The sequence below is a fragment of the Nyctereutes procyonoides genome, unplaced genomic scaffold (assembly GCF_905146905.1).
Source record: "Nyctereutes procyonoides isolate TBG_1078 unplaced genomic scaffold, NYPRO_anot_genome, whole genome shotgun sequence".
In the NCBI taxonomy this organism is placed as follows: domain Eukaryota; kingdom Metazoa; phylum Chordata; class Mammalia; order Carnivora; family Canidae; genus Nyctereutes; species Nyctereutes procyonoides.
This window is the reverse complement of record NW_026575051.1, coordinates 48,336,139-48,347,454: the sequence shown is the minus strand read 5'-3', so window position 1 is coordinate 48,347,454 and position 11,316 is coordinate 48,336,139. Positions and strand designations below refer to the sequence as shown.

Genomic DNA, 11,316 nt, shown 5'->3' with positions numbered 1-11,316 from the left:
CCTAAATGCTAGTCAGCGACTTCATTTGGAGTTCAAATGAAGAAACAGCAGTGGAGGATAGTTTGGAGTTTGTCTTCTTTTGCCCCATATCTTGAATTTAGAACCTAAACCTCTCTGTGAGATGTGACACGTTTCTCCTTTGCTCAAGGTTAACCCAAGGTGATCTCTTTCTGACCTTCTTCTATGTACTATAGCTGGTAAAGCACAAGCAGCAGGTCGAGGCAGTGGGTCACCAGAATGAGAAAGGGAGCCAGTCACAGGTGGCATCATAGCACTTGTCAGCCAGGGAAGATGGGAATTGATCAAAAAAGCGAATAGCACTTGCTGACATTTTGCCAACCTCTGGGAAGACAGGTAGGAACATCCTTCCATATGTGCTGATGTTCTGGCTGTCAGAATAAACAGATTTGGCTCTTCATCAGCCATTGATGGAGATGCAGGGAGCAGGAGACTCAACTCCATGGCAAGGCTTAAGGGGGCAAGAGAGGGGGATTTCTGCAATAGTCTTTAATAGTGGGGCATAAATACTTGATGGTGAAAAAATTAGGAATAAAATCTCTTGCCAACCTGGAGAATCCTCCCCACAAATGCAGAAAAGAAAGAACACACTTTTGTTATTGGATGCGCATGAAATCAGATTACAATTAGCTTCACAGGTAATCCTTTAATGAGACTGCAAAAAGAGAAAAAAAATCTCACCCTTTCCTACAGCCAAGCACATATACTGCATAGATTATATGTTCCCAAGATAAATGATAACCCGTAGTCATCTAAAGAGGATTTGGCAGTACCATTTGTTATACATTCTTTCGTAGTTCATCCTAAATTCATTTGGTAATTGGCAAGGCCACTTGTGTCAGTTATTTGCCATTGTTTGAAAGAACAACAAATTTTTCTTAACTCAATGGGTTTCTTAACTCTTGCAGTTACAGCTCAAGTCACTTTGGGCTAAATTCCTGTGGTGACAGGTAGGTAGGGGGGCCATCTCCCTTCCTGTTTGCAGAGATGGCTCCCAGGCCCTAAGAAAAACATTCCTGTGTGGTAAGACAGGCAAGAGGTCCACTGAGCTGCTGAAAAGATTTATACACACATCAAAGTGAAGAGGCAGGATTTACAAATACAAGCTTTCTCCAGAGAATGTTCTAGGAAAAGGTGGGGGTGGGGGGAGTCTCTTTGCTTTTTGTCAACAGGGAAAATTCAGTCTTATTTTCATTTGCCGTTACATGTTTCCTTATTGGCAAAATGGATGTTCGAGGGAAGAATTCACCCATGAAGATCAATAAAGAGTAGGTTAAGACATATTTGTGAGGGTGGGTTAGGGGTTTTAAGAAACCAGGGAGGTGTCATGTTGGCTCCTCTGTGGGCATCTATTTTTCCTCTTGCAGAAAAGCAGAGATGTGGGAGTAGGAGAAAGATTCCTGGTAGGGAGAAACTGCCCAGTCACGCGGATCCCACCTTCCTACTCTACTCTCCTTTGTGGGGGTGAAGGAAGCCACAAGGTCCTTTCGATCTATGGGCACTAAGGATGGAGAGGGCATGACTAGATAGTGACGTAAAAATGAGGCACACACGTAAAACTGAGGCCTTACAACCAATTATAGCTGCTCATCACTGGTATGAAGGCTCTGGGAATCTCTCCCTGTGCCTAGGCCTGAGCTCTCTGGGTGGACACAGTGTGTCTGAGGGGGACAGTCTCCAATGGGAGTCACCCCCAGAAAGAGAAAGTGAGACATTATCACAGAATTAGGCTCACCTTTTCCATCTTTAGAGATTTGGGGGATCAAACACTTCACCACTCTGGTATGCATTCACTTTGCCAGCAGAGAAGAGAGTTATCTAGGTAGACCGTTAGTCTGTAAGGAAAGGGAATCTTATCCTGTGGGGAGAGGTGTGACACATTCACACACATTCACATAAAGGTCTCAAGATGTGACAGCAAGGGCAGCCTGGGAGTGTGACCTAACTCAGGCTCTCTCAAGGCAGAGAGCCATTGGGCCTCTCTATTTATGGGAGAAATCTGAGTCTTACTGAGAGGGTCCAGGCATTCAGGGGCTGAGCTGCCCTGCAAGTTTCACACCTACCCTTTAAAATATACACACCACCCACCAACTTCACCATCTTGCAGTTCAAATATAGCACTGGCGTTTAAGACCAAACTGTTAGGGGATCCCTGGGTGGCGCAGCGGTTTGGCGCCTGCCTTTGGCCCAGGGCGCGATCCTGGAGACCCGGGATCGAATCCCACGTCGGGCTCCCGGTGCATGGAGCCTGCTTCTCCCTCTGCCTGTGTCTCTGCCTCTCTCTCTCTGATGACTATCATAAATAAATTAAAAAAAAAAAGACCAAACTGTTACATTACAATCAACTTTCCCTTATCCAGCTTTATGTTCAATACTGGTAATAACAGAGTCTTATTACGGGATGGAGTTTACAAAATGCTCCCAACTCGAAGGGAAAGACCATTTGTTTGGGAAGGCAAAGGACGCCGCCAGGTAGTGGTACTCCACAGGGCAATTCCTGCCTTGTGCCAAGCTATTCACGTTAGTAACTTTGAGACAGGGACCCCCTGAAACTCCCAAACACTCTGAAAGTTTGCTCCAGAAATGTACAAACAAAAGTCTTGAAGAACGTTCTGGGATTAATTTCGGATACTTCTTGGGTCCTTATTAGTACTCGCTTCCCCCCCCCCGCCCCCGCCACGCCCCGCCCCGCGCCCCAACCCAAAGAGCAAGTCTTCATTTCTGGCATTCCATTTTCTCGCCCTTAGAATTTCTCGAAAGCAGGTTCCCTGATCCACGTCAGGGAGCACTTCCCAAATTCCAGATCAAACCCAGACCCTGCTGGGACGCCAAGCCTGTCAGGAAAAAGAGCGATCAGGATCTAGCAGTGGTGGGAAGGACCCTTGCATCACTAAAACAGATGCTTTTGTGGAGGCTGCGGATCACTCTGCGCGTGGAAAGAGTCTTGGCTTCTCTACGTCTCCCGAGACGACCATTAGCGGTCCAGGGGCGAAGAGAAGATACGTGTCCTTCAGCGGGAACCCGCGCAGGACCATCTGCGCTTGCGCAAAGCTGTCCTAAGAGCGCGCGGCGTGCTCGGCGGGGGGCGGGGCTACGGGTGACGGGCCCCGCCCACTCGCCGGGGCTTTAACTCCTTCCCATCCCTCTAACGGGCTTTTCCGTCTTCCCCTCTGACCTCGGAAAGAAGGGGGCGGGGCCTCTGGGGGGCGGAAGTAGCAGTGCATTGTGGGCTCGCTCGGAGCGGCGGAGTTGAGCCTGAATGAAAGTGGCGCGCCGCCTCTGACGTTTCCCGGGTAGGAGCTGCTGGGATCCCGACCCCTGCTGGGATTCGGAAGCCTCGGAGCCCCCGTGCGGAGCCGACCGCGCGGCGGCGGCGACGTTGGCGCGGCGAGCGTTGGTGGAGGCGGCGGCTTTGCGCGGCCCCGAGACATGGCTCATAACAAGATCCCCCCGCGGTGGCTGAACTGTCCGCGGCGCGGCCAGCCGGTGGCAGGTAACCCGGACGGAGGCGTGTGGGGTGTTCGAGTCCCTGCATACCGGCGGGCCCGGGGGGCGGGGGGAGGCCTCTGAAGGGTTCTGTGCTTGTTAGTGGTATTTCAGGACCGAGGTGAGCTCGGTCCGATGAAGCTTCGGGGTTGAGTGTTTGGGAAAATGACTGGAGGGGGTGGGTCGTTGGGTGGGGGCACGTGTCGCTGTCCAGGACCGCTCAGTATCGCGAACGGGAGAGCAGGCAGCAGGTTTGTGTGGCATAAGCTGAGGACCCAAGAACACTGTGGGCATTACGTTGAGGCTTAGTCAGAAGTTTGTGAATCTTCCAGGGCTCTCGGAAGGGGAAGGGACAAATGTCAGTCTTGAGATGGAGGGCTCAAGAGGAGAGGAAAGTTTCCCAGTGGTGAAATGGATCGACACTGAGACTGGAGTTTGTTTTCTATTTTTATTTATTTTTTAAAGGAGACTTCTATCTCTGAGCCCAAGGGGAAGTATTTTTTTTTTAAAGATTTTGTTTATTCATGAGAATCAGAGAGAGAGAGAGAGAGAGAGAGAGAGAGAGAGAGAGACGCACGCACACAGCAGAGGGAGAAACAGGATCCATGCAGGGAATCCGAAGTGGGACTCGATCTCGGGACTCCAGGATCACACCCTGGGCCGAAAGCAGGCGCTAAACCGCTGAGCCACCTTGGGATCCCTGGAGGTTTTGTTTTTTTTTTTTTTTTTTTTAATGATTTTTATTTTGAATTTTTGCATCCTTATTGAGTTTGACGAACAGCAAACTTTAAAGTGCAGTTTGATTATTGACCATGTACACAGACACACTTCCAATGAAACGCCCCTGAAACCATACCACAATCAAAATAGTGAACATAGCCATCACCTCTCAAAGTTTCCCCTGCCCCTTGTAATCCTTTTCTCCTCAGGCAACCTCCTGTCATTATAGATTAGTTTGCATTTTCTATGACTTTTATAATAAATTGTTTATATACCCTTGTTTGAAGGGGAGATCTCTATTCTTTTGCTCAGCATTATTATTTTGAGACTTATCTGAGTTCTTGTATGTATGTATGTTCATCTCTTTTTATTGCTGAGTAGTAGTCCATTGTTAGGGAGGCACCGCTTTTGTTTATCCATTCACTTGTTAATAGTCATTTGGGTTGTTCCCAGATTTTGACTGTTACAAACTAACTCGCTATGAACATTCCTGTACAGTTGTATATATGGACATACACTTTCATTTCTCTTATGTAAATCTCTAGGAGATGAATGGATCATATGGTAGGTGAATGTTTAACCTTTTAAAAAAATGCCAACTATTTTTCAAAGTCCTAACATTTTACATTCCCACCATTAATGTATGAGAGTTCTATGTGCTTCATATCCTCCCCATCACTTGGTATGATCAGTCTTTTTAATTTTACCCACTGTAATAGGTATTTAGTAATATTGTAGTTTGATGTTGAGCTTCTTGGCAAGTCACATATCTTCTGTGAAATGTCCACATCATGTACTGATTTTTTAAAATTTTTTAAATTGGGCTTTTATCTTATTGATGAGTTCTTTATGTATTGTAAATACAAATTCTTTGTTGGATATATGCTTAAACATTTTTTTCTCCCATCTGTAGCTTGCCTGTGCCTGTTCATTTTCTTTTCTTTTTTAAGGTGTTTATTTATTTGAGGGAGAGAGAGCAAACGGGCATGGGCAGTGGGGAGGGGTAGAGGGAGAGGGAGAAGAGGACTCCCCAATGAGCAGGGAGCTTGATATGGGACTGGATCCCAGGACCCTGGGATCATGACCTGAGCTGAAGGCAGACATTTAACCGACTGAGCCACCCAGGTGCCCACCTTTTCATTTGCTTTACAGTGTCTTTCTAAAGAGTGAAAGATTTAAACTTTAACTATAACTTACTTGCTGCTTATTCTAGAAGGTATTTTGCAACCAAAATTAAAAGGTTTTGTAGTGAACTATGATTACTTGTTAGGTACATATCTGTAGTATGTCTGACTAGTTATTTGAAATTTTTGAAAGGGGAGATTCTATAGACCTTTTTAAATTCAGGTTTTCTGATTCGCCTATGTTGTCAGCTTTTCTTCACATTTTATATAAAATCTCCAGTCGATAGAACCATATAAATGATGGATAAAGGTAATGCTGAAAGATAACCTAAGCAAATCTTAGGGTGAGGAAATGTTTTTCCTTATGCTCTAACCATTTTTTAAAAAAGATTTATTAATTCAGAGAGAGAGCACCCATGTGTGCGCACACACACTCACACACAAGCAGGGGGAGGGGCAGAAGGAGAGGGACAGAATCTCAAGCAGGTTCTGACTCGCTGCAGAGTGTGGAGCCTGATGCGGGGCTTGATCTCACCACCCTGAGATTATGACCTGAGCTGAAATCAAGAGTTGGCTGCTTAACCTACTGAGCCACCTAAGTGCCCCTGCTCTGTTTTTATATGCATATTCACTTGTAATAAAGAGTTGTACTTGATAATCATCACACTTATTCAAATGAATTCATCACAGTTCTTTAAATTTTTTTTTTGTAGGTCTTACTCCCTAGCTGTTTTGACTTTTTCTCCTTACATCCCTAACTTTATAGTGAATCCTTTCTTTTTTACGTGTGGTTTTCTTTGTGGAGTTATGAAGGAACCTCTAAACTTAGATGTCTGGTTCCTTTCTGGCTCGGAGCATGCTTCCTGGATTCTTCCATTAGGGTTATCCACTACACTGATTTGTGAGAAAAACAAGATCATAAAGAAGTTCTTGTTGAAGTGATTTTTTTTTTTTTTTGTTTGTTTGTTTGGAGTTAGAAAAATGGTTAAAAAATCAGAATTGTAATGTAATCTGCAGGCTGGCAGTGACTAAGTTCAGAATACTGATTTACTGTTAGATAAATGGAACAAATGTAGCACTGACTTGGGGTAGATAGCAGCAGGTGAGGTGCTAACTTCAGGCAGCTTTACGCTTTTCTGAGAAATAGACTTGTGTGCCTTTTTTTTCTCCCTTTGCTGGGAATGAAGGGCCTGGGAATAAAGCTTTTCCTTATTATTGTATTAGAATATTTTGGCCTCCAAAAATTAGACTCTTAATTATTGTGTTCCAGTGAGATACTAAGCTCACTTATCAGATTAATTGTGATCCCTGGACAGAACTCCAGGCCTTCTGACAGTCATACTAGATCTTTACTAGTAGTAATCAATACAGCTTCAGCTTCTAATGCTTATTAGAAAGTAAAACGAACACAACGTACAATTCTTGATAAGATTCTTTACATTTCTCTTAAAGTTCTGTCTTTGCATCCTAGAAATGTTCATGCCACATTGTGTATTTTAGAAATGCAGGGTTAGCAATGTTTTATAGTGGGTAGAGCAAGAGATACTAGCTATATTCTTGAAAGCTTTAGTGAAAAATAAGGAATATTTCACATTCCATTTTCTACCTATTTCTTTTTCTTTTTTTTTTCTGATTTTAAAAGTAATTCATGCTATTGTATAATTTCCTTGGTATGTGGCATATTTAGGAAAATGTGTTATGGCTGCTTACATTTTCTCACTGTAAACATTGGGATACATTTCAATAGTACTAGATGTTCATAATTTTCCTGAATCAGAAGGAAGATGGTACTAATTATATTTAATCTGTTCCACTATGAAATTACATCTGATTAAACCAGACTTCCAGTGGGAGAGGGCTCTTTGAAATAGGGCCAAGCTTTATTTCTGAAAAATTCTTTTTTTCAACTATGAGTGATAGATTTCAGGTAAACACTTTGAGGAAAGCAAAATTCTTGTTTCTCAAAGGCAGATCATTCAACAAAAAATTATCTTGTGCTTTCTATGTGTGAAGAACTTACTCGGAACTAACTTTAGGAATGTAATATGAAACAGTTTTGTGATAGAGATGGTGACTTTGGAGTCATTTTACCTAGCAAATATTTGTGCTAGTCTTTAGGGCTAAGGAGATGATTTAGACACAGTTTATAGTGTCAGCCTTCTGCTATATGGTGAGGTTTTCTCTGGGAGCCCTGAGCTGCATAGGTGTAGGCCCAAAGAAGGCAGGTGGTTGAGTTTATGGAGGTCTTGGTTTTTCTCAGGTAAATGTGGCTGAGTGATATGGAGGATCAAGGAAGTTAAGGGTATTTAGAGGGGACTGACTATGATGATCAGCTGTGGACTCTGACATTGGATAAGGAAAGTGAAGACTGGAGGAGCTGATGAAAGATTGGACCTCTGAGACAACAAAGAAGGAGAGAGGGCCTAGTGGGATGAATCTTCTAACATATATTATTTACTTATTTTGTTTCTTATTTATGGTTTATCTTTCCCCAATAGAGTGTAAACTCTATGAAGGCAGAGATTTTTACCTGTTTTTTTCTTTTCACTGACATGTTTCATGTACCTAGAACAGTGCTTGGTATGTGGTAAGTACTCATTAAATATTTGTTGTAATAAGTTAAATGAGTTGATGGTAGAGGTGATAAGTGCTCAGATTCTAGATATATTTTGAAGATAGAGCCAAGGGATTTGTTGATGGATTGAGCTTGGAGTATGAGAAAAAGAGAGGAGTCAAGGATAATACCAAAGGTTTGGCCTGAGACTGCTGAAAAAACTAGTGTTACATATGCTAAGATGGGGAAGACCATGAGAGGAGCATCTTTTAGGCCTTACATAGCGAGAGCTCAGGTTTGGAGATCAGGTCTGAGACATCTGTTAGACATCAAGTAGAGACGAAGTCAGGTAAGCAGTTTGATATCCGAGCCTAGAGTTCAGGGAGAGGTTTGGACTGGAGATACACATTTTGAGTCAGCAGCACATTGATGGCTTTTAAAGCTGTGAGATCAGATGAGACACCAGGTAAGTGAATGTTGATAGAAAGGAAGTCCAAGGACAGAGCCCTGGGACAAAACATTGAGGGGTCAGGGAGGTAAGGAGGAGCTAGTAAAGGAGATGGAGAAGTAGAGGCCAGAGAGATAGGAGGAAAACCAAGAGTATGTAGTATCCTGAAAGCCAAGTGAAAAAGTGATTCAGGAATTAAAAATTAAATTGAATTAAAAAATGATCTTGAACTTAAAAGTGACCAGTTGTTTGAGAACTGACCATTGGATTTAGCATTGTGGAGGTTATTGGTGATCTTGAGTGGTTTGTTGCATAAAACACAAACATTTAAAAAATTATGTTTTATGGAATTTAGGTTAAAGTCTCTGGATAGGGGATCCCTGGGTGGCTCAGCGGTTTGGCGCCTGCCTTTGGCCCAGGTCATGATCCTGGAGTCCCGGGATCGAGTCCTGCATCAGGCTCCTGGCATGGAGCCTGCTTCTCCCTCTGCCTGTGTCTCTGCCTCTCTCTCTCTCTCTCTCTCTCTGTGTCTATCATAAATAAATAAATAAATCTTTAAAAAAAAAAGTCTCTGGATAGATGTTAAGATTTCACTCATGTTATTTTAGGTAGATATTCTTACTGATATTATTGAGTTTTAAGATATAAATCAGTTAAAATAGTTGATTTTAAAATTGATTATATAAGGTGACTCCTCCTATGCTTATACTATGATTCAGGGAAAACAAAAGGCCAAAAATAAAAGGCTTTCAGTTAGTCTTGCTGAAATTATGATCACTGATAGTTGTTTAACGAGTGATTTTGGGGGCACCTGGGTGGGTCAGTGGTTGAGTGTCTGTCTTTGGCTCAGATCCTGATCCTGGGGTCCTGGGATTGAGTCCCTCATTGGGCTCCCTGCAGGGAGCCTGCTTCTCCCTCTGCCTATGTCTCTGCCTCTCTCTGTGTCTCTCATGAATAAATAAATAAAATCTTAAAGAAAAAAAAGAGTGATTTTGGTTAGTATGCTTCTCAGTATGATCCCTATCTTGGAATGCAGGATAAAGCTTATATGATGGAGAAAGTTCCAACCTTACAGTAAAGAAGTATAATTAGAAATTTTAAAGACTGATTTAATGTACTCCATTATCAGTTTTCTAGTATTATATTTTTAAAGGCTTTAAGGCAATAACTTTTTAATGTAGTAGTTTAAAACCTTAGTCTTTTTAAAACTATTAGCCAATATAAAATTAAAAAAATTTTATTGATGAAGTATAGTTGACATACAATGTTATAGTAGTTTCAGGTGTACATAGTGATTTGACAATTCTTTGCATTATGTAGTGCTTACCACAATAAGTGTAGTTACCATCTGTCACCATACAATATCATTAAAATATTATTGACTCTGCTCTATGCTGCACTTTTCATCCCTGTGATTTATTTATTTTGCAACTGGAAGTTTGTACCTCTTAATCTGCTTTACCTATTTTGTTCATACCTGTGCCTCAAACTTAAACGCATGTGCTTGCACACAAGCTGGGGGAGGAACAGAAGAGGAAGGAGTGGAACGAAGAAAAAAATCTCAAGGGAGAAAAAAAAAAAATCTCAAGCTGAGTCCCTACTGAGCTCAGCCTCTTGTGGGGCTGGATCCTATGACCCTGAGATCATGACCTGAGCTGAAACCAAGACTGGGATGCTCAACTGACTGAACCACTCAGGCGCCCCTTTCTTTTGCTATTCTATTTGTCAATTTTTGGAATTTATGTTGTCCTTAAAAATTCTAAGGTGATACCTTTTAAAAGTGTGGTTTGTACTGAGAATACATCGTGAACAGTTCCATTTAAAACGTTTTAAGACAGTGATTTTATGGTACGCCTGGGTGGCTCAGTGGTTGAGCATCTGCCTTTGGCCCAGGGTGTGATCCTGGAGACCTGGGACTGAGTCCTGCATGGGCTCTCTGCATGGAGCCTGCTTCTCCCTCTGCCTCTGCCTGTGTCTCTGCCTCTCTCTCTGTGTCTCTCATGAATAAATAAATAAAAATATTTTTTTAAAAAAGAAGAGTGGATCCCTGGATGGCTCAGCAATTTGGCACCCGCCTTTGGCCCCAGGGCGCGATCCTGGGGTCCTGGGATCGAGTCCCGCGTCAGGCTCCTGGCATGGGGCCTGCTTCTCCCTCCTCCTGTGTCTCTGCCTCTCTCTCTATGTGTATCATAAATAAATAAATAAATCTTTAAAAAAAAATAAAAAAGAAGAGGGGCAGCCCCGGTGGCTTAGCTGTTTAGCGTCACCTTCAGCCCAGGCCTGATCCTGGAGACCTGGGATCCAGTCCCACATAGGGCTCCCGGCATGGGGCCTGCTTCTCCCTCTGCCTGTGTCTCTGCCTCTTTCTCTCTCTCTATGTCTCTCATGCATGAATAAAAGTATTAAAAAAAAAAAAAAGAAAGTGATTTTGAGAATTGCTAATTATGGTTTCAACCTGGAACATTTTCTTTAATGAAAATTGTTACCTGTCTTAATGTTTAGGAAGATTCTTACCTCTGAAGACAATGTTAGGACCAAGATATGATAGTCAAGTTGCTGAAGAAAATCGATTCCATCCCAGTATGCTCTCAAATTATCTAAAGAGTCTGAAGGTAAGAATCAAAATCTTTTGGTATTGATTTAGTATACTTTATTTCTCTCTCATTCTTCAAGTGGCTTAAAAAAACTTATTATTTTGAAACAATTTATTGACTAAGAGGAAGTGGTAAAAATTGTACATAGAATTCTGTGAACCCTCCCCCCAGCTTTTCCCAATGGTGACATCTTACATAATTGTAGTATAACATCAAGGCAGGAAATTGACATTTGTATAGTACTGTTGAATTGATTACAGACCTTATTTAGTTTTTAGAGTTTTTATATGTGTTCATTTTTGTGTATATGTATATAGTTCTCTGCATTTTGATCCAATGTATAGATTTGGTGTTAGTCACAGAACTGTTTGA

At 42.4% G+C, this 11,316-nt stretch overlaps 1 protein-coding gene across 2 annotated transcripts in view; it reads left to right on the top strand.

Moving 5' to 3' along the window:
- The first annotated feature begins 3,254 nt into the window (after window positions 1-3,254).
- The window catches only part of RNGTT (RNA guanylyltransferase and 5'-phosphatase), a 320,891-nt gene continuing 312,829 nt past the window's right edge, over window positions 3,255-11,316 (top strand). For both annotated transcript variants that reach the window (XM_055330807.1, XM_055330806.1), the window contains exons 1-2: window positions 3,255-3,511; window positions 10,853-10,962. In XM_055330807.1, coding sequence (XP_055186782.1) covers window positions 3,448-3,511; window positions 10,853-10,962 — 174 coding nt within the window. In that variant the 5' untranslated portion in view covers window positions 3,255-3,447. The remainder of the gene's footprint in view (window positions 3,512-10,852; window positions 10,963-11,316) is intronic.